This window comes from Setaria viridis, chromosome 2, assembly GCF_005286985.2.
Source record: "Setaria viridis chromosome 2, Setaria_viridis_v4.0, whole genome shotgun sequence".
Taxonomy (NCBI): Eukaryota; Viridiplantae; Streptophyta; class Magnoliopsida; order Poales; family Poaceae; genus Setaria; species Setaria viridis.
This window is the reverse complement of record NC_048264.2, coordinates 11,455,540-11,478,955: the sequence shown is the minus strand read 5'-3', so window position 1 is coordinate 11,478,955 and position 23,416 is coordinate 11,455,540. Positions and strand designations below refer to the sequence as shown.

The 23,416-nt window shown below is 39.9% G+C and overlaps 2 protein-coding genes across 3 annotated transcripts; one reads left to right on the top strand and one right to left on the bottom strand.

The window, feature by feature from the left end:
- Positions 1–4,233: 4,233 nt before the first annotated feature.
- LOC117843540 (uncharacterized) lies at positions 4,234–8,022 on the top strand. Of its 2 annotated transcripts, none has more exons than XM_072292110.1 (7): positions 4,234–4,614; positions 5,537–5,646; positions 6,071–6,240; positions 6,363–6,451; positions 6,671–6,773; positions 6,856–6,998; positions 7,466–8,022. In XM_072292110.1, exons 1-7 carry the CDS (start codon positions 4,372–4,374, stop codon positions 7,565–7,567), a joined length of 960 nt encoding a protein of 319 aa, XP_072148211.1. In that variant the 5' UTR covers positions 4,234–4,371; the 3' UTR covers positions 7,568–8,022. The 2 variants fall into 2 exon arrangements, with proteins under 2 accessions (XP_072148211.1, XP_034580055.1); XM_034724164.2 differs by having other exon boundaries at positions 6,071–6,255.
- Positions 8,023–8,409: 387 nt separating this feature from the next.
- On the bottom strand, positions 8,410–19,509 carry LOC117843539 (poly [ADP-ribose] polymerase 1). The gene is made up of 20 exons (XM_034724163.2): positions 19,226–19,509; positions 18,493–18,542; positions 17,923–18,109; positions 16,955–17,135; positions 16,577–16,874; positions 15,759–15,954; positions 15,533–15,691; positions 15,075–15,135; positions 13,610–13,673; positions 13,236–13,490; positions 11,625–11,862; positions 11,435–11,547; positions 11,274–11,350; positions 11,021–11,184; positions 10,208–10,399; positions 9,982–10,090; positions 9,707–9,789; positions 9,478–9,615; positions 8,882–9,064; positions 8,410–8,793 (listed from the first exon to the last, which is right to left on the bottom strand). Exons 1-20 carry the CDS (start codon positions 19,367–19,369, stop codon positions 8,746–8,748), a joined length of 2,940 nt encoding a protein of 979 aa, XP_034580054.1. The 5' UTR covers positions 19,370–19,509; the 3' UTR covers positions 8,410–8,745.
- Positions 19,510–23,416: the final 3,907 nt, after the last annotated feature.

Sequence of the window (23,416 nt, the reverse complement as noted above, 5' to 3'; positions counted from 1 at the left end):
AATAAAAAGAAAAATCTAAGATTTACACTGCTGGTTATCCTTAATTACAAGCTTCGCATTGGATGGATTGTCAATTTTTTTTCCTAGTATCGATCCAATATATGAATTTGAATATTGTTTGGAAAAATTAGTTTGTATATATATATATTGTATACATGAGGAATTAATCATTTACAAAAAAAATGACTTGTTCAGAAGCATAGTTTAGAAATCTAATTTATGGGCCACACGGCCATACCATTGCAACAGCAGGTAGCAAAGGTGTATTATAGGACAGTGGATACAAAGATGAGTCGTTGCATCCGTATGCAATTTGTTTTTACTTAGATCCGCCGTTTCTCTTCCGATGCTATTTTTAGACTTTCTGTTGCTTTCACTCTTGGATGCTCCTGATGCAGCCGGCGGTTTCCTGTATATGTCACACTCTCTATCTACCTAAATATATTTCAGATATTTTTCGATCCAATCCAACATGTGATATAGTCTTTGTTACGTTTATGAGCGAGAGGACAGTGATTTGCTCGTGTGCACATGATAAATTATGTCAGAAATTACCGATTTATTGTCGAAACTAAGATCGATGATGCCGATTGTCCAGTCTCTTGATTTTGACGTGAATTTTCATGCACTATCAAGGCACCATTGGCTTCAGAGTTCTGGGGAGATCTGAACTCTATCTGAAAAAGACATTTCACTTCCTAATATATAATTCTTTTGTAAATTAACTTTTCACTAGGTAAACTATGTGGATGACCTATACTTTACCCCCTCCATTTCTGAATCAATGAAGCAATAAAATCACATCCGGGGAGAGTTTCCTATAGGTTTTCCTCTAATTGATCCCTAGGGACTAAGAATTTTAAAAGTATTATTTGTTAGAAACTGATGTATGCCGATCAAGAAGCGCAGAAGAATACTTCTCCAGGACTTACCTCGCATGCCTCTTGATTCAGTCAAATTGATTGCCATAATAGTTTGTCTGATCCTTTTGTCTCAAATGTCTTTCATTAGCACGTCTTGTCTACATATGAACGTACACATTCTTCTTATATGAGCCAGTTAAGAATACCATTATTCCTTTCCTTTTGTTGTGAGAAAATGAAGTCTCTTAAAAAAAATGAACTACCATGCATTGAGCACTTTTATTTTGAAAAGCACTTGTTATTTAGACGCCTTAATTTCACTCCAAGTTTTACAGGACATAACTAGACATATTAATTTTTTTTTCTCAAATAATATGAATGGCATATGCCATGGGGTTTTTGTCTGTGGATGTAAATATTGGAATGAATGGGCATGTATGTACTGAGCTAATCAGTTTAATCATAATTCGATTTTATTTGTTTAAGAACACTCTAGTAATTTTTCAGGAAAATTGTTTCTCGATGAACTGCTCTAAAACTCCTGTTTTTTAAAATAAAGAAATTGTTTCCAGCCTCTATATAGCAGCACACAGCTTACTTCTAGTTTTAGTTATTGGTATGTACTGCATCACTAACTAATATAAACCTAAAATGCATCGACGACTTTTCATATTAAGAACCTTACTAACCAATTATGTCGAGATGTCGTCGAAACCTACTTCTCATGATATCGAGATGTCATCGAAACCTACTTAGTAAAACCATATGGAAGAGACCAAGACCGACCACGGCCATGATGATTCTTAGCCCCTATTTTTTCTTTTTAAAAAAACTGAACATTTTGCCTCACTCCACAAGGAAGATATGGCCAGGACTGGCTATATAACGGGACGAAAGAATCATACGACAAGGTCTAGTCACAATCACCAAGCTAGTCTGCAGATCCAAGGTTTCAAACATAGAGAGGAGAACAAACATATAGAAATAGGACGGACGGCAGCGAATTGTTTTTGTGCGGAGTGGTTGGGTAATGAGTTGGACATAAGTGTCAAGAGAGCACTCGCTTTCCACCTGTTCACATCTCCACCGATCTGGAGGGTAGCTGCTGACCTCTTCATCAAGATCAGTACCTTAGTTCAGATCATTACGTAGAGTTTTTGTAGCATGTACATGTAGCAAGAAAAGAATTATTTTTGTTAGAGAAATTTTAGAATGGTTGTTAAAAATGAGAGCTCTAACGATGAAAATAAAGAAAGTAACTTGAAGTACAAAAAGAAATTTATTATTATTGTAGGAACTATGGTTAAGAAATTTTTTTGACCGAAGTCACTAGGGAAGCCCCTACCTATTTTTGTATAATTTTTATTCCTAACTCATTTAATTCGCTCTCACAGGGAGTCGAACTCAGACCTGCTGAATGCTCTATCAACTAGGCTAGAGGTCCTTTCGCTTTGGTTTAGAAAAAATAGAATAAAATTGGCGCCTGATCTTTATTTTACGTGGAAAAGAATTCAGGCGCCTGGATATGTTGTCCAGTGAATACATGGAAAAATCAGAAGGCATGTCATATTCTTCTTATAAAGTCACTTAGACATTCGTCTTGGTAAAGATTTATTTGGTCGAATTGACATTTTCTTACCCAAAAACTAAGGTTGAGAAGGTGAGAGTTATCAAAGCAATGGTAAAAATAAATAGATCATCTCCCAAATCAAATACTTCCCATTTTCTTTTGATAAACCTATTTCATCTTAACACAATTACTAAATAAAACACTTATAATTATCATCCATTTAAATTTGTTATCAACTATTCCTCGTAAAACAAACGATCCATTAAGGACTCACGTTACCAATATAAACTTTCTCGCATTAATCTTGCAAGGAACATTAGAAGGTTGCACGTTATTTTCGAGATATAACTGAAATAATAAGACTATAAAAGAATAATTGTAGTCCTTACCAATATAAACTTTCTCGCATTAATCTTGCAAGGAACATTAGAGGGTTTCACGTTATGCTCGAGACATAACTGAAATAATAAGACTATAAAAGAAGAATTGTTCAGATTTGATAGAACGAAGGGACAGCGGCGGACCTTAGTACGTGAACATGGGTGTATAGATGTACACAGTACACCTAATAATTTTGATTAAAAAAAATTACATTGGGTATGCATCCACATATACATATAGTCATATTTTGGTCAGTCTGTATACATTGGAGTCCAGATAAACAAAACAGTCCACTTTACAGGTTGGGTTTGCCTCACCCTCCCATGTTTGGCCGGCTTGCTAGGTGATGGTTGCCTGATAAAAGTTAGCACACGCACGCGCAGTTTGCATTTTGCACAGTAGTCGAGCGTCGCTGCCTCGCTGGTCATCATTAGCGTTCTGCTCCTCTGTTCCTCCCTCATCAGTACTAGCATTCGGCAATTGGCGATTTTGCGCGACGCGGCAAAGCCTCATTGGCCAAGGCAATCACGGATGCAAAGGAGGCTCCTTGTGAGTGGGGCGACCGCCGCCGGTGCTGGGCAGGGCTAGCCGTGTGTGCCAGCTATTGCTGTAGGTGATTGGCAATAGAGAGAGAGAGTTGCTATTTTGTTTTATGGTAAGCTCTCAGTCAACCAAAAACCTTATATAGTGTAGCTCTGTTTTGCTCCCTTTGACAAGAATAACATGATAGAACTTACTAAATTATATCCTAAAAACTTCTTAGTCATTCAGTTATGGAGTTGAGCGTCTATCTTACCAACTTAGTAACTTCATCACTGATGTGTGTAGGGATAGTGGTTTAGCAAAAAATATTGGCGAGCTTTTAGTGTTGCTTGTTGAAATAAAGATGGATGTTATACACATATATATGTCCACAAATTTCTTAAATTGGTGCTACTGCTACCGGTTGCAACTGCAAACGTTCAAAGAGAATTTTCATCAATAGATTTTGTGAAGAATAAGCTTGGAAACAGAACGAGAAAAACAAAATGAGAGGTCAATCACCAGTAGAGAACTCAGTATTAGTCCCGGTTGGTAGGGTGCAAATCTCCTGAAAATCCATCCGGAATAAACCAATCGAGACAAAATGGGGATCTTTAATCCCGGATCCTTCAACCGGGGGTAAAACCACCAGGCGCAGGACAGGCCCTCTACTCCCGTACGTGAATGCTTTTAATTGAGAATAAATAGTACGTGATATTGTATGATTATGTGACTATTTGATTTCTACTTTTGCTTTCGTGGAACTTCAAATGTTTTTATAGAATCATTATTCGGTTCATCGGGTACACTCGATATGAAAATCCTGTCCGCCACGGTACTTTTTCAAGGTTTTGTTCCTTTTTGTCCTTTTGCCCCGTTTCCCTTACTTTAACAATATATTACCGTCGGAGGTTTACGCCTGCTCACCCCTTCCCGTACCTGCGGCGGCGGCTCCCCTCCCGGCCTCCCGGTGACTTGAGCTCCCTCGGTGAAGTCCCCGTGGATCTTGCTAATTCGGCAACAAGCAGGGCCTCCATGGAAGTGGAAGAAGCGGGAGGCCAACTGGAGAACGCCGGCAAGGACGAGGCGGAGGCGGAGTACCATTCACACGACTTCGAGTGGGAGGACCTCAAGGCGGAGGTGGAATCCGACCCTGCCTTCTCCTACCACCTCTCCCCATTTCGCGTCCCTGCCGCAAGCACTACCTCGCAGCCGCAGCCTTCGTCGGAGGCCTGGAGAAGTTTCCACCGTCGCCACGCGTCCGGCAAGTTCTTCAAGGTTGCCTCTCCACCCCCTTTGCAGATACTTTTTTCCGTTTCCTTTCAGAACTGTGCATCTGCTTATCCAATCAGGACTAGTAGGAATTACTAGGAAAACGTCAGTCTGGACCGTCTGTTTCGTCTGATTTAGATTGCTGTTCTTCATCAATTTTCAGTTCAGAGCTGTGCCTTGGAGTTAGGCGTGCGATGAATTGACAGCACCCATATTTGGATGGAACAGGGTTGATTAGAGATTCACTGTCTTAATCATATACATATCTTTTTTCATTCATCAAGGAAAGAGTGCCAGTTGCAAAGTGGATAGAGGAACAAACCAAATGGAACGGAACCTCTTCTGGATAGCAGTTTTTTATGTTCTGTACCATTCTCTCAGAACTCTCAAACAAATTTATATTTCTAAACTTCTGAGTGGAATGAGCCTTCAGATAGCAATGTTTGGTTTTCTGTTCAACACCCGGGTTATGCAGCATTGACTAGGCCACCATAGAAAACTGGGAAATAGTGCCTTTGTTGGTCTTTTACTTGTGCGCTATACATGTATGAATATAACACTAATACTTGCGCGCTATACATGTACGAATATAACACTAATACCTGTGCACTATACATAGTCAGGCTCAGAAATAGGATTTTCATCTGCACCAGAATGACCTTATGATTATTAAAATTATGCATTTGTTTTTATTGTGCCATAGTTTTTTCCAACATTTTCTTTAATTTCCTGCCCATTGTTCATCAGTAAATTAGATTCGAAAAATGGCATGCCTGACTGATTACTCGTCAAGTCGGCAAAGATACATGCAGAACCAATGTGTCAGACATTCAGACTGAATATGAACTAAAGAGTTTGCGGCATTAGACGTTGACACTTTGTGAATTGTGATTCATGTCAAGTTCATGTTCCTATGTTGCTTGTACAGGAAAGGAGATATTTGCTTAAGGAATTTCCTGAACTGCCTAACAGTAAAGATTATTCCAAGATTTTAGAAGTGGGATGTGGGAATGGAAGCACCGCTGTTTCCCTACTACGGTAATGTCCTCAGAACTATGATTTTGTTCAGCAAAATAGCTTTGATTGTAAACATTCACTGAGTTGTTGGTATGGACTTGTTTTATTGTTCTTTTCTTTCATCTTCTTCTTAATTTAATGATGACGGGCAGCTCTCCTGCCTGTTCAAGGAAAAAAAGTCACCTGTTCTTAAAAGACAATGGACGGATGCTTTGTAATTCTAAACTCACTTTCAAGTTTTGCATGCTGATAGAGATTTATGATACTTCAAATCTTTCCTTCCAAATGTGATGTGTTGCAGTGTTGCTAGGATTGCGTCCAACAAATATATGGTCCTGAATATGTCGCACTCTCTGTCCTGTATTTTTTGTTCTATCATCTTTTGTTATATTAACTGGAACTTAATTCCTAATGGCTACACCATCATAATGTATGGTTTCTTCAGGTCTAGTGAAAGCATTACTGTCTTTGCTTGTGACTGTAGTAAAGACACTCTCGAGAAGGCAAATGAGATTATATCCAATACAAAAGGGATTGATATCAAGGATAGGTTCCAGCCCTTTCTAATGGATGTTTCTAAAGAAACTTTTCCAGATTGGCTATGCTGCATTGCCTGTAAAAGTTCACATGGAAAGGCTGCTGAATTTTTCTTGGTTATTCATTTAATTAAGCCCTTTATTTGAGTTTTCTTTTTGCACTACCTAGTTCTGAACTCTGCATAACATTTTTGTTTTCAGATGCAAGTCATCATAAAATGAGAAAAGAGCACCCAGGCTTCCTGAGAGAGAATCAATGTTGTGTCGGCGGCATGGATTTTATCACCATGGTAGGTTGATCTTTTGCATGTGGTGCTATTAGGTTGGTTGTTTGTTTTTTTGCATCCTTTTAATTATTCATCATGATGTACCTATGCCTGTATCTTTTAAATTGTATTGCAAATTTTTAGTTCTGAATGTACTTTGGAAAGCAAAATTTTTAAAATATGCCTACTTGTGTTTGTAAATATATTATATGCTGTGGTTTTCTTCATTCTTTTTGGTGGCAGATATTCACATTATCAGCCATACCCTTCGCCATAATGCCAAGTACTATAGAGCAGTGTGTTTCTGTTCTGAAACCAGGTGGCCTCCTTCTGTTTAGGGATTATGGTAATTGCTTATAGACATACAATGGTATAATTTCACATTGCTTATGACAAACTAGTCTCTGACAGCTCTTTTTTTTTATTAGGTCTTTATGACATGACAATGCTTCGGTTCTTACCTCATCAAAGAGTAGGGTTTCGGGAATATATGCGGTCAGATGGCACCTTGTCATACTTCTTCACATTGGACACTGTGAGAGAACTCTTTCATGCTGCTGGGCTAGTAGAGGTAACTCTCAAATTCTTCAACATTTTTCAGGGTTAGAATGTTACCTTTTGAAGTTTGACCACTTCCATCATGCCCAATGCGGCTCTTGATGCCTCATGTTGGTGTACAAAATTATTGAATTGAGTTTTTTTAGACTTGACTGATTGTTTCGTATGCTTATTGAAATAGAAATGTTCTGTATGGATCTAATGCACTGTAGTTTTACATAAGAATTGTGCATTGTATCAATTACAATGTGCAGTTGTGATATATAATTTTGTATTATAGTTAGGTACAGATCTTCCATGGTTCAGTGTTTCTTCCAAATTCATCAACAAGCTGCTATAATCATACTCTGTTTTGTCTGGTCACTTATTATATTGTTTATTTATTGGAGTTTCCTTGCATATCTATTGCCTATGTAGTTATACATCATTCTGAATCCAAGTTTACAAAACGCTTACTTACATTTGCCCACCGCTCTGCAGTTGGAGCTGGAGTACTGCTGTGTCAAGTCAGTGAACCGAAAGAATGGGAAGAAGATGCAGCGGGTATGGGTGCATGGGAAATTCCAGAAACCACCAAGCTGACGCCAACTGTGGCGGTAGCAACATTAGAGAGGTGGTTTTGTCTGGCCACTTTGTTGCTCCAACAAAGCGCGGTGAAGAGTGAACGTTGTGTTCCCACAAACTTCTTCCTCTGCTGTGGAAATTCAGTGGCCCTGCTTCAACACTAGCCATTCTAGCCACCGAATCAGAGTCCCTTTGCACGGACTGCCTGACCGCTCCTCAATCCCTCTCCATAGTTGCATGCTAGCGTTCTCTCGGGTGGTTGGACTTGGATTTGATCTGGACCCGTTGCGTTGGAGTATGCTGCAAGAATGTCGTTTTGCGGCTTGCGGGAGAAAGCAAATGAACTCTAGTGAGACATGCTCAGACTTGAAAGCTTACACTGGAGTCCTTTTCCCGGTTTTGCTTTCATGTAGGTATGTAAGGTCATCAAATTTTGTTCAGACTGGCTTGAAAGTTTACTTCGTTTTCCTAAACATGCTTGTAGATCCAGCGTAACTGAAGTTTTAGCTTCCACGATCCTGAATCAGTTTGAACCTAAAAATGTGGTGAAAATCTCAAATCTTTCTTTCTTAGATTAGACAAAAAAAAACTCAATTTTTGGAAAGTCGAATCATCATTGTGTTGATTTCGTACAAGTTTCCCTGCGAAAATTTGTGTGCGATGGCCCTTGGACAAGCTTGTAACGCCCAATTCGGGGATGCTTGTGCACTTGTGCTACAGCAGACAGCAGGTGAAAGATAACTTTACTGTCACCAAATTAAATCAGTTTACCCCTCGCAGTTAGGATCAGAAAATCCAACACCATCCCACTCTTCGAACCAAACACGCCGTACGTCCGTTGAAAGCACAGCCAACGCAAGTGAAGATAAAATAGCAGGAGACCAAGAGGTTCCAGCTGCCATATTACTCCTAATAGATTCAAGCAGCAATTTGTCATCATCTAACATAAGACAACTGGTGGATGATTTGTGCTACTCGCGCCGATGCCCATGCAACACTTCCCAATCCGTCATCTAATAAAAGACATAAGCGGTAGATGATTTGTGCTACTCACGCCGATGCCCAAGCAACACTTCCCAAAATGGATCAAGCGCGAGCACCACCTAAACTGCAGGTTAACAGGACCGAATATACACAGCCAGAGCACTAATACCATAAGTGACGCGCCAACCAACTCTACTTGTTTAGTCTCCCAGTCACCTCTTGTGGTGGAACCGCACCTTCAGCAAGAACTGCATCTTCACCTGCCAGACACGGGTTTTCACGAAAGGTCAGCAACAGTCTCCAATGAACCACAAGAGGGAAGGCGCAAGGTGAAGGATGTGTCCGGACCTGGGATGTGTTATAGACGATGTACTCATTGTACAGGAGTTCGGAGCTCCTGACTGATGATGGCACGGGCTTGCCGCAGGGGACGACGACATCATCCCTCCAGTTCACAAACTCCGACTCCAGCGGCACAGTTTTGCCCAAGCCCTTGGTGGAGTGCTTCCCTCTTGGAGGTTTGTCCATGGACTGCATCAACAAGGACATGCTAAGCCCCCATGGAAAAGGACCAAATGATGGCACTTGAATTATGAATAACGAAAGCCCCCATAACAAGGTGTCACGAGGTCCTATGAGTGATGTGTTTACTAACCCAGTATACTATAACCCTAAACTAAAGAGGACGTAGGAATGTGTAAATAGGATCACAGGGAGAACAAAATGCTAGCTCTTAGATCATTTCATTATAACCGTTGATCAGTGATGCAAATATGTGAACAAATTTAGGAAATCAGAGTCTTGATATATCTATGGCAAATATATTTTATCTGGATCCTGTCTGAGTGCCACAACAACCTACATGGCATAGCAGATAAAATGGAAGGAGACAAAAGCCAATATGAGCAATTAGATTGCTTTCACCAAGATATTTTGAAGCTTACCGTAGCTTTCTTTAGTTCATACATGTCTCCTAAAGCAACCTCAGAAAGAAGCATCAAACCAACTGGATTGCCCCTATCCACATAACAGTATTGTGCACTCTTGCTTACTAAATCTGCAAAGTAGAGGCCTTTGCCGAACTGTCAAATAAAAGAGGAGCATCATCAGATAATTATATTCAACCAACTGATGCTACAATGAAAACATATTGAACGTGGATAATGAGCAAACCATATAGCCTGTAACAGGAGCCTCCGGAGGTGCGATCCTTAGTCCTTGGCTAAGAATCCCAACGAAATTCGTCAGCCTTGAACCTACAAGTTGAGTTTTACAGAGAGAAGGGTTATTCTTCAGAAATGTTTAAGAGATCTCAAATGCTACCAAATTAACTGTGAATTTGTAAATACTTACCTGTGCATTTAGTAAACAATAAGTAATAAATGTACACCATTGCAATGATTGTACACTGAGAGGTACAACTAATGCATATTCAAACTATTGCTTACCATGCCATAATAGCATCTTATTATGCAGATTATTTTTGTATCTTGAGTACTTATTAAGTTCTCCATCTCGATCAAGTGAAAAAACTTCCTCTAGTTCCAGTGACCAGTCCTTCAAAATAAAAACATATCAAAATGTTTGGCGGAGGAACCCAAAATAAACAGAATAAAAACGGCAAAGTAATACAAACAAAAATGCACTGTGTGCGGAAGAGAAATAGGACCATACCTTGTGAGTAGGAGCATGTGTGTTGAGGAGATAACGCTCAACTAGCTTGTAATCTTCACTATCATGAGGCAGTGGGGCAATGTTGCAGTGAAGCTTCATGTACTTATCATCAAGAGATTCATCATTATCACTGTCGAAGCCAACTAGCTTAGAAGCAATTTCAATATCCTGCAGAGCTTCAAGCATTTTTGCCTGTAATTAAGTTACATGCAAGTTAGGTCTAAGAAAGTTCTTTCATCATATTCAAGGAAAATAACTACAACAGAATGACTAGAGAATCATGAACAGCACAAAATAGACAGGATAATAATAATCATAAAATAGACTAAGGTACAGATTCTAATGGCAAGGAAGATAACATTATGTCACAAACAAAAGAAATATAAAATGTCCTTGCTGTATCATAACTTTCTGCAAAATCCATGCAAGTGCACAGCATAGAGAAAGATTGAGCAAAATACAAGATTCATTTAGAATTTGCACCACAAATAGCAGCAGTACATACATCGCGATTTAGTTCAAATGACTGTGTGGCTTTATTTTCATATATGACATAATTGCAGGACCAATACTATATTCTTTTGACTCTGTTTAAGCTTGTGTAATGGTGTAGCTCTATCATTACATGTAACAAAGGATCAATACACATGACATAGCAATGAACTTGCAGCATTATAGACAGCATTTATCAGAGGAATTATGGGGAAACCGATCTACTCCAATGAAGAAGTTAACATGAACTAAGAAATATAAGAAGAGTTATAGAATACTTCTTTCAATTTACAGGAATAAAAGTGGGTAATGAGAGCATACTTTGATCATTATCTCGTCCTCATCCCGTATAATGTGAGGATGAATAGAAGGAATAAGGGTGAAAAAACGATTGCTCGCAGCAACAATTAAGCTTTCTCTAACAGCCAGTGCTTGATCAGCTGTGTTCTTCAACAAATTTTGTATCTCAGTTAATGCTTCGAATCCTGCAAGTAGTGCGAGTGTAACCATGTTCACATCATCATAAATTTGAAAGATAAAGATATGAGGTCCACAAGGAACGATATTAGCACACCTTTCTGAATATTTTCCTTGCTTAGCTTCCCAAGAGGCATTTCCGACATATTAATTTCAAATTCCGTCATAGCAGCTCTGGAAAAAGGTTTATTTTAATACAAGAGGAGCAAATAAAAAATGTAGGCAAGCATGACATTGAGAAAAGAAGCAATAATGCACCTATATGTCTCCACGTTGAAAAGCATCTTCATAAGTTCTAGCAACTGAGGAGCAAGAGAACTTTTTGTTTCACTGATATCTTTCCGTTTGGGTACCTGCTTAACACCATAATCCTGCATTGCATTTAACAAATCAGTTGAAATACACAAAATGAGTAAAATCAATGTTAGATATTTTTTTCACAACATACAATATCAAGCGGGTAAAACCTCCCAGGCTGCTTCTGGAAATTGGTTTTCCGTTCCCATGCTTCCCATGGGTTCCCAGTCTTCTCAAGAAATAATCTTTTGAATTCCTGGATTGCATCAGTTTTTGACATCTCCTCCAGCTTTTGCGATCCAATTCGTTCATTCCCAACCCTTCCCCACTTTCGAAATACATAGCATTCAGACCCATCATCCTCTTCAATGACCTGGAGTACATAGTAACTTCATGGGAAAAAAAAGGAAAGAAAAACTAGTAAGAAACGAGCCAGAGCAATAGCATCATAGCGTGGAATAACATAACAAGGTAGCAATTAGTATAATTAAAACATGAGGCTAAGTACTTTTTTACTGTGTTGCATTTCTAAGCATCAACCAATCTCTGACAGGACATTTTTTTCCCACTAAGGACCTTGCCTGAATTTCATTACTAGAAGCAACGAAATTACAAAGTTCCAGGTTCAGGTTACACCACCAGAATGAAGCTACTGAAAAGCAAACAAAAGCGAGCTCCAGCTGAACGAACAAAGGGCCCCTCTATCTGAAGAACACACCACAGGAGACTAGAGTTTTAGACAGTAGACATCTACATCATATCTCTGACAGGACATGGAACAGAAAAAGTATGCAAGTTTCGATATTATGGGCAACAGTCTGACAGAAAGCAAGACAAACTTGACTTGCACCTGGCGCCAGAGTTTGTCGAGGCAGTAGGACACAGTGACTACCAAACCCTAGCAAGCGAAACTAGGTTTGTGCAGAGAGGAGAGGAAGGGCAAGACAGAAGAGATGACGTTACTGACTCAGTGTATGTCTCTAACATGGAACTGACATCAAATGGGGTGGAAAACCAGATCGTTTTCAGGACGTAAGGTGCATTGCAGCTTGGCAGGCATACAGACAGTTTAGATGTTCGGGGTGAAATTTGGACTCCAAACAGGTTTGAAGGGGTCATAAACTTATTTGAAGCAACAATAACAAAGCTTCTTAGTCCCAAGCAAGTTCGGGTAGTCCCAAACAACAACTTGTTTAAAATTACAATGATGAATTTTCTTTCTAGTAGAGAACAGGGACTCCAAATGTCCAATCAAACTTCTACAGAAAATACAAATTATAAGAAGTTAAATCCAAACACTCGGTTGTCGTGGGGAGTAACTGTTAGAGCCTAGTGGTGTGTCCCCCCTGTTGTGTTGCATCTACCATGCATGTTCAAGATCCACGTAGAATAAAGCAAGTGCTGAAAGAAAGGATTGGATGGCTTCCAAGTTCCAAAGGGTAAATTATATAAAGACTAGCAGATAACAATTTGAATTTATTACCTCCTGGTTAGTAAGAACAAGATAGATATTTACTTTGTAGATACATTTCTGCTCTGCTAAACACTAAAGGTCAGGTAAAATCCAAAAAACAAACGACAGATAGTTCATGGTACAGCATATGGGGCCCAAATCAACCAAAATTAGCAGGAAACAGGGTTATTTCCAAAAGGAGAGAACTTATTGCGGGTAAATGATAGAAAGAAACTTTTGAACTATCCCATCGAAAAACGAGTTCTGAATCCCAAAAGAAAATATTGTGAAAGAGAAAAATGTCCTTGCCTGTTCACACCTCGTGCCAAGTCAGACATGTTTAAGGTTGTATTGTAAATGCTTTTTCCATCTTCAAGAATATGAGCTGTATCTTGCAAGCCGGAGGACTCATGAACTGCACTTCGGCCCTTAACTTTAACAGTGACAGTACCACCTTTTGACTCTAAGGTGTTCTCTACTTTATACAAATCAAATGGAAGTGTTCTATTTTTTCTAATGCATTCTCCAATGTAATCCTCTCTTACAATCGGTATCTTCAGCCTCCTGCAAACAAATGGATATATATGTATCATGGAATCTGAATCCTTGATAGTAGCTATCAAAAGGAAGGCATAAAATTACAATTGAAAAAAGATGGACAAATGAGAGAGAGAGAGAGAGACCTTGCTTTCCTAACTTCAGCATTCTCATTGTCGAGCTCCCCGCATGAAATTAAACAATCAACGTCTGCAATGCAAATATTCCCTATAAGCATATTGCAACATCTCTTTCTAAAAACAGTACCAGATATTGTCTTCCTTTAGTCTTTGGGAAATTGCAAATATACCACTAAAAATCACTTCATGTTGCAAATACCACCCTTGAAGCTTATTAGTTACATTTACAATCTCATAACTCTAACCTCAATGTATACATTTAACAACAAAAAGGAAAAAAAAAACTCTTAACTATTTGGGTGTTTAGGAGATGCCATGTTGGCTCGTTCCACATAGGTTGCTACTGTGGGAGGTAGAAGAGGGTTGAGGGTTTAAGGATGCACTAGGGCCAATCAGACTCCGCAATTGTGACTCGGTCTTGTTTCTGGAGGCGACAACTACGCACCCAAAGTCGCATTACGGCAAACATGCTATCATGGCATAGCATCAAGGGGGATTTGGCACTGGGTTTAGAATTGTGGGGTAGTAAATGCAACTAAGGAAAATGTTGGAACTCGAATTGACCTGTAGGGGGTTATTTGCACTTTTTTATCAAAAAAATGGCCTAACTGGCAGAGCTCAACCATCTGGTGCATGATTTTGGGACTGATCCTTCCATAGAGGACCATTGGAGCCATATTTGGGGGACAGGCAGCTTCAGCTCTACGCAGCTGAAGGGCTCTATGACAGTCAGCCCTGTGTTCATGTGGATGTGGAAATCTTGTTGCAGAGGACACCACAAATTCTTCTTCTGGCTGCTACTATGTGACAGGCTTAACACCAGAAACATTCTAAAATGCAAAAGGATTCTAGATGACTACAGCTGTGCCCTATGCAGTTCTGTGGTAGAAGAGACCCTACTCCACCTGTTTTTCTCATGTCCATTCAGTCAATGGTGTTGGCGCCTTCTCCACATACGCTAGAATCAGTCTTATGTGTCTTGACATGATTGTCGAAGGTAGGAGAGACTTTGGGTCTAAAATTTTTCAGGAAATTATCATAATGACCTGTTGGGCGATCTGGAGGCACCGCAATGAGGTCATCTTCGACAACATTCCACTTTCTTTAAGTGGAAGCAAATTTTCAAGGAAGAATTTGCGCTTGTTTTGCATAGGGCAAAGCCATCCTTGAAAATGGAGTTAGAAGCCTGGTTGTGTAATTTCAGATAACTATTCCCCCCCCCCCCCCCCCCCCCGACCCCCACCCCCCCTTCTTTTCTCCTTGGGCTTAAAGCCTTGTAACATGTAAATATCATACCCCTATAGAAAAAAAAATCCAGTAGGGGCCTCCCCTGCTGTTCGGTTCAAAAAAAAAAACAATTCTGTTTCACAAAGCAATATCTTAGGCTCCAATGCCATACAGATCGAACAAGCTAATATTCCTGAGCTACAAGAAAAGACAATTGTAGACTGAGAAGGGAATACAAATAAACCTTTGGCAACCCTGGCATGGAAGTTGGCACCAGCATGTTTGAGCTTCTGAATCGATTCATCCTGCAACAGATAAGTAAGAGCAATATCAAATTCATGATGCAACAAGCATACACAAATGTATTCTTTTGTACAATATGGTAATAACCTATCCTAAGAACAAACAACCTAAATAATCATGATTGTGATTTTTTTTTATTTTGGTCACGGCTGGTGCAAGCCAAAACTTGCAGCAAGATCATCGCAAAACGGCTGCTGCTTCCACTGATGCAACTCATGGAAAGACAGCTTGTTGGCATGTATGCTTTTGGAAAAGACACATATGTCTTGTTCTGGATCAGATCAACACAGTTAACATAGCACCTACTTGTAACTAAAAGAAAAAATAAAGCAAGACAGAAAATAACCAAAGATCCTGATAACAACAGCACCAGAAACTAAGTTAATGAAGATTACTTACCACCACTTCTTTAGATTGTCCTACAATAGAAAACCTTAATTTATCCAATCCTTCAGGAGAGAGTAACGACATTCGCTGAGTTGCTTTACTTCCAGATTTCTCAGGTGACATTGGTGGAAGAACCCTCTCTGGTTTCTTAACCTTTTGAGACTTGAACCACTGCAAGTTATACCTATTTGTTAAAAATTAACTGCCGAAAACAAGCATTAAGATTCATTAGGCATACCTTCATAAGATAATCATTCTCTGTTCCATCTGGAATTTTCCACTTCTTCTTAATGCGTACAGGTTCTGTTGTAGAGTATGTACACTTGGACCACTCTGACACATTACCACTGCATTGGTACTGACCATTATAATAGTACAGGCCGTTATTACAGACTGGGCAAGGACCCAACGCTCCAAATAGCATTCCATCGGCACTGTCAGAAAACAAAAGAGAGTTATCAAAAGTCCGTGCCATATATGAAAAGGTTGTAAAGAGTAAAGCCTCTAAAATCTGTGCGAGAAACACAAAAGAGAAATGCCCCAGAAATGTCCATGTAGCCAACAATATCTATTGCAGATATCAACTGCAGCACGCCAACCCTATCTGCACTAGCCCACACCTGCAATCTGCTGTGGCCCATAGTTGGTCCACCAGTGTTGCAGTCTGCAGCAGTGTTCAGAATTTGAGCACGCGAGATTAGGTTAGATGGTGATGCCGCAGGAGTAGTAAACGCCTTGGAAGGGTCTGGCAAGTTGATGGGAGAAAAGTTCAGTACAAGGGCAGTTGGTGTTTGCACAAGGTGATCCTTTGAGTGAGGTATGTTGCTTAACAAGTACTATTCATTATTTATCAGTGTAACTTACTTTGGGAATACTAAGGTCCACTTATGACAAGGATCATTTCATTATTGTTTGTTTAGATGCCAATTGATCTTCAGCTATCACTAATCACTAACATAATCTAAAGTGGCAAATTCTTATAGAAAAAGGAAGGACAAAACAGAACATGAACAACAACTTCATTATTGAAAAAGGAGGAAACAGGATGCAAATTACCAACGGTCCAATAGGAGCCTCTCTGGTCCAGACGTATCTTGCTCATTAGCTTCAAGCATATCCCTTAATTCAGCAGTGGATAAATGCTTCGTAAGTTCATCCTTTAACTTCCAAAGTGTGTCACTTTGCTCCTTAAGCTTTTGTTGGATATCAGCAGAACTAGCATTGGAATCACGTGGGTCAACAAGTTTTCCTTTATTTCGCACTGTGCCTTCCGATGTACTTTCATCTAACTTGGGCGCTTTGCAGCTCTGCATATCATTTTCACCTTTCTTGCGCTTGGAACCCTTAGTTGGTTCTTGATGACCAAAATAAATGAAGTTAGATTACTAAGTGAAGTATAAAGGCGGGTGGGGGTAGATCTGCACGATTTCTTACCATTATGGCCAACATCTTTCTTAACAAGATCAAGAACAGTTCTTTTATCCTCATCTGACAAAGTATCCCAGCCTGAGAATTTCTCAACAGTTGCAGATATGGATACCTCTAAGAAACAGTTGACATGATACCATGGTATTCCCTTGGAAGCTTGACCTTCAAGCTTAGCGGAAACACGGACCTAGTCAAATAAAACTGTTATTGACAAATTGAGTCAAGACAAACAGCATGTTTTACAGCATAAGCTCCTAGGTATTAGTGGGCCATTGGATCCTTTTTTCTCTCCAGAATATAAAGCAGGATTAAGCATCTCAAGTATGAAGGCCACATAAATAATAAATAAAGAAAAGAACAAATTCAATATATTTAACTTTTCTACCAGTTCCTATATTTCGCATTCTAATTAATTATTTTCACAGGTCACCTTAGCAACAACTCATAGATATTGGCATGCGTTTTAGATAATAAAGGAGCAAGTTGGTGACTTCAAATGATTTTACAGATCTTCCTCATTTTCCAGCACACAAGAATACTAAAAGCTTCTTCACTATTTGAAGTGCAATGTGATAACAGAGGAGCAAGTTCGTGACATCAAAGGATATTTACAGTTCTTTCTAGTTCCAGCACAACAGAATAATAAAAGCCTTGGCACTATATCGAGCTGGACGTCGCTTCTATGAGCTCAGTGAAAAAAGAACATCATTAGACGTACACGAAGTAAATTGTATGCAATTGCTTTCAATTCAAAAATCCAAAAGGTGGAATTCCTACCAACATATAAATTATACTTAAGACAGTTAATCACTGGAAGGAATATTTTGATCATTATCATACTATAAAAACAACAAAAGAAACTTAACATCATCTATCAACCCAAAAATAATCATGTGTGTAAGTGTGTTATCCAATTCAATGATTCTTCAGAAGAAATGATGACACAAAATATAAATTAATCATAATATACTTACTGTTCCTTTTGTAATCTTTTGACTGCATCGTCTGCATGAAGTACGAGCAGATGGAGCAACATCAATAGTACATTTATCAGGAACAGTAGCTGTGGAACTTGTAGCAGCTGAGGCACTTTCAACATAGTTCCTTATCTTTTCTTGATCATCCCATCGAAGTGTGTCTATTCCTTCAACATCATCAACACTGGATGCATATCAAAGATCAAGTTAAAATGTTGACAGTAAATACCCAAAAGATAAAGCGAAGCTGAATAGTTTAAGAGAGTAAAGCCTAAAATCTACTCCCTCCATTTCAAAATGTAAGGCGTTTAGGTTTGTCCCAAATCAAACTTCTCTAAGATTGACCAAGTTTATAGAAAAACACACCAACATCTACAATAATAAATTAGTTTCATTAGATCCACCTTGAAATATGTCTTGATAGTGCATTTATTTGGCATATTGCAGGTGTTAATATATTTTTATATAGACTTGGTCAAAGTTAGAGAAGTTTGACTTAAGACAACTAAAAGTTATACATTTTGTAAGAGTAGGCGTACTTGACAAATAAGAGACACGATTACTTACGATTTTATCTGGTTCTTCTTACCGAAGATGCATCTGGCATGGTTCCACATCTGGAAACAACAAAACAGGGATAAGCATCATACAACTCTACCATCCCAAAAAGCAAAATATATTTCACTTTGGTCCAGAAGGAGAAAAAGATATGGTTTACAAAAACATCACCAAGACATGGCTGGGCACAGTCAATTCTATACCTCTAAAATCAGGGGAAATGATAGTGCCAATCAAACTATCTTTGTTAAGGAGCATGATGTAATGAAGGTGGCAATGTGGCATGCATACCCAGAATATAACCAAGGCCACCTTATTTTCCCCTAAATAAATAAAAATTCTCAATGTGAAAATTAATCGGACAAACGGATAGAATAACAACTGAATGCGCCACGAGCATCACATTCTAGAATCTAGAAGGAACCACGTTTTCAATCAAACGCGCCAAAAATCAGGCGTCAGAACCACCATGAATAGGGAAAGTCACAGATCAAAATAGACCCGTACCCCACATCAGGTCCGCGGATTTTGCATCAAAAATGCCCCCAAACCGGCCACCACCAATCCAATCTGCCTGCATTCCAGACCCAGCCCACAGAAACCGCCGAGAACGCCAAGCCGCAACTAAACCCTACCCTCCCGAACCCCTCGATGATCCAACGAAGAATCGCCAATCCATAAACAGAGATTGGCGGCGAAGAGAGCGGGGAGAATGGGCTGCTCGGGCGGAAAGGTTACGCACGGGCATGAAGCCGTCGAACTGGGTCGCCTGGACCATCTTGCCGAGGCGGAGCTGGTCCTTGGCGATGGGGGACCGGCACGACTTGCACGAGGCCCGCCCGGACTTGGCGTACTCCGCCTTCCACGCCTTCGGCGGCGCCGCCATTCCGCCGGCCCGCTCCTGCTCTCCGCCTCCCTCAGCACCTTCCCCCTGACCCGCGCACAACAGGGGAGGGGGCGCAGACTGCAGAGACTCTCCAGTGTTGGGGCGGAGGTGGGGGGCTCTGAGGTGTCAATGCGGAAGCCACCCTTTTCACGTGTGCTGTGCGTCCATTGCGCAAATTCGGTATCAAAAGAATATATATGTTAAGCACAATGGGAGTATGGGACATTGCATATATTTTATGTGTTGTATGTAGTTGTTTTGCGAGTGGTTTTTTTTCTTAACGTGTGTCGTTAGGTTGCATCATTCCTCTCGCTTTAAATATGAAGTCAAATACATGCCATATGATATTTTAGATTATACTGATGATCCTTGCTTTAGAAGGAATGGAGAAAGAGAAGAAGATGATCCTTGCTTTAGAAGGAATAGGCAACCGGTGTGTTCCGCATGTTAGGTGGTAATGTATCACGGTTCTCATGTCTTCTTCACAATCTAACTCAGCTACATTTATTTTTAGCTCAAAATCATATAGTATATGAGTCCAACCTTTATTAAGTTAGATCCTTAAATTTGTTAGGCTAAATTAGAACACGAATACCTAAGGATTTGTTAGGCTAAATTAGAATGCGAATACCCTAGTTACGTGTATAGATGATCCTATGGTGTGGTTTAATCAAACCGTATGATTCATCTCTCTTAGTAGAAAATAATATCAAGTTCTAAAGCTACATCGTCCTCCCTTCCGAGAGGCAGGCTCCACATACACATAGCACCCTACTTATACTTTTATCCTTGCTTCGTGTAAAAGGCTAAGGTGTTATGACTGGAGGACAAAAACTTAGGGGGCGTTTTCTTCCCGTGTCTTATTTTTAGCACGTGTCACATCGAATGTTTAGATACTAATTAGGAGTAGTAAACGTAGACTATTTACAAAACCAATTACATAAGTGGAATATTCTAGCGAGACGAATCTATTAAGCCTAATTAAGCCTAATTAATCCATCATTAGCAAATATTTACTGTAGCAACACATTGTCAAATCATGTACTAATTAGGCTTAATAGATTCATCTCGCCGTTTAGATTCGTCTTATGTAATGGGTTTTGTAAATAGTCTACGTTTAATACTCCTAATTAGTATCTAAACATTCGATGTGACGGGTGCTAAAGTTTAGCAAGTGGAAGAAAACGGGGCCTTATAAGTGGCTCCACCTTTGCTCAACTAGCAAGGTTGGGCCGGGCGTCACATTCACGTCCCCTCAAAGAACCCAACGTCGTCGTCGGTCCAACTCACTCGTACTTGGACAAATTCCAGGAACATTTCACTCTTAGCGCACGACCGTAGGTCCACACTCATACTTGGGCAAATGTTCAGGAACATTTCACTCTTAGCACTCTTAGCGCACAACCGTACGTCTAGTGCCGGCGCCATATGTCATGCTGTGTGTCTCATCCAAAGCCAACACGCACCATGCGTCTTATGCCCGCACACTGACCCGTACGCACAACCGCGAGGGTCGGCTTTAATACCACTTGTAACACGTCGTCCTCCGAAGCTGCACTGCCCAGCCCTTCCAAGGGGCGGGCCCGCATACACGTAGCACTCTGCTTACACTTTTCATCCTCGCTTTGTGTAAAATGATTAACTCAAAGGTGTTATGGCTGGATGACAAAGGCTTATAAGCTGGCTCCACCTTGCTTAATTAGTAAGGTGGTACTAAATATGCGCAGCTATGCTCATGGGTCATTACTGGGCCATATCCAAATTGGACGAGCGTTACATATGGCTTCATCATGTATGAGTTGGAACTTGGGCCATGTTTAGTTTCCCCCCAATTCCCAACTTTGACACTACGCAAAAAGAAGATTCCCCATCACATCAAACTTGCGGTACATGCATGGAGTACTAAATGTAGACGAAATTAAAAACTAATTGTACAGTTTTGTTGTACTTTGCGAGACGAATCTTTTGAGCCTAATTAGTCAATATTTGGACAATAATTCATAAATACAAACGAAACGCTACAGTGTGCTACAGTGCTGGCACAGTAATTTTGCATCTCCCAAATTTGCCAACTAAACAAGGCCTTGGTACAGTTCAACCAACCAACAAAATGACCACCATCTAACTTGTACTACTTTATACGTGAACCAAATAACCCTAATTTTTTAGACTATGAGACCACTCATATTACGCAAGTTATAAAGTTATTGATCAACAAAAAATTGATAAAATAAACTAAAATAGTATTTCACGTAAATAATTTGGGAGGAAAAATAAACTAGAGCACCGTACTATTGTAATTAAAAACACTATTGCATCCTCGTATATCTCAAACAACCTTTTATTTGATACATATATTTTATGTGTCGCAGTTTTTTTACATTTCTCTCGCTTTGAATATAAAGTCAAATACATCGCTACATAATGTATGAGATTTTAGATGATATGAACGAAAGAACAAGCCAGGACTGTTTGGATCCATGAACTAATTTTTAGTTCGGACCACATCGGATATTTAAATACCAATAAGAAGGACTAAATGTGAACTAATTATAAAACTAATTGTATAAGCCGTGGCTAATTTGCGAGACGAATTTATTAAGCCTATTTAATTCATAATTAGCACATATTTACGGTAGCATCATATGGTCAAGTCATAGTTTAATTAGGTTTAATAGATTCGTCTGGCAAATTAACTTTCATTTATGTAATTAGTTTTATAATTAATCTATATTTAATACTCTTAATTAATATCTAAATATTAGATATGATTGCCACTAAACTTTAAACTTTAGGCAAAAACAAACATGCGCTTAAGAAAAGGAGATCCTTGCTTTAGAAGGAATAGGCCAACCACCTTGTAACACGTCGTCCTCCGAAGCTGCACCACGCCCCGTTGCCCTCGCGGGCGCTCGGGGCGCCACCAGCCGTGCGTTCGTGGTGCGCTGCCCCGGCGTCCGATCTTCTGCGTCCTCCGTCCAGGTCTACACTGCATGCAGGCCGCGGGATCTGACAGCCGCAGCACCTTGGATCGAGCCTGCGGCGGTGAAGGGCGGAGACCTTCGCTCAGGCACCAGCTCTCGGCTGTGGGACAACTTGTTCTGTTCATTCTCGCTGCTCCCTCCCCCGCCGCTCAAAGGTCGCATCTTTCCCCGCCTCTTGCTGCCCTTCCAAGTGACAAGCAAGTTTTTTGCGTTGTTTCTCTGATAGATTGAGAAAAATAATGCGCTTGGCTTCAACTCCGGAGGCGACTGTCAGATTTGGGAGCTGCACATCCTCTATGCTCGGCAGCTTGGGCCTTCAGAACTTCAGTTTGACCCCATCTTTCATTCTTCATATTGATTTCATTTTTATATCCATCAGATCACTGTAGGTGGTGCCGGTTAATGCTAGTCCCTTTTCTTAACACAAAGCATTTTAGATTTTTTTTTTGCCTCGAATGTTTGAGCGTCTAGATTTTCAGATCAAGCTAGGTTCTTCTTCAGTAGTTTCAATTGAAACATGATTATTATGAGCAGACAATACTGGTCAGTGGAGCGAGAAGAAAGGGAGTTGAATCTGAACCCTGACAAAACTGAAACCTATAATGCATGCCGTTCTTTGTATTGTATAGCTAGGATGGGAGCTATGTATTAACCTTAAAAGCTACGTTTTTTGAATAATCAGTTTGGTAAGCTAGCCTTCTGTTAGTATATATGTTTCTAAAATTTGGGAACTATTCAATATGGGCTTTCTTGTCAGCTTTGGCTTTCCTTTTCCTAGAAATAACAGATCTATTTTAGATACTGATGGATGCAGAGTGTTTCTGAAATGATCATGCATGTTACTGTTGGTACAGAAAATGAACTGAACTGTAGCTAATACTGAATGGATTCCTCGAGCTGAATTGGACACAATCAAGCATTCATTTATGAATAGGCTCAATGTCAATGAGGAGGCCTGATACGGGGTGCGGCAGGAACCTGGAGGGTACGGTCATTTTCAAGGTATTCTAGCAATACCCTTTTTGGGGGGTGTTTGGGAGGGGGGCTAAACTTTGGCCCCCCA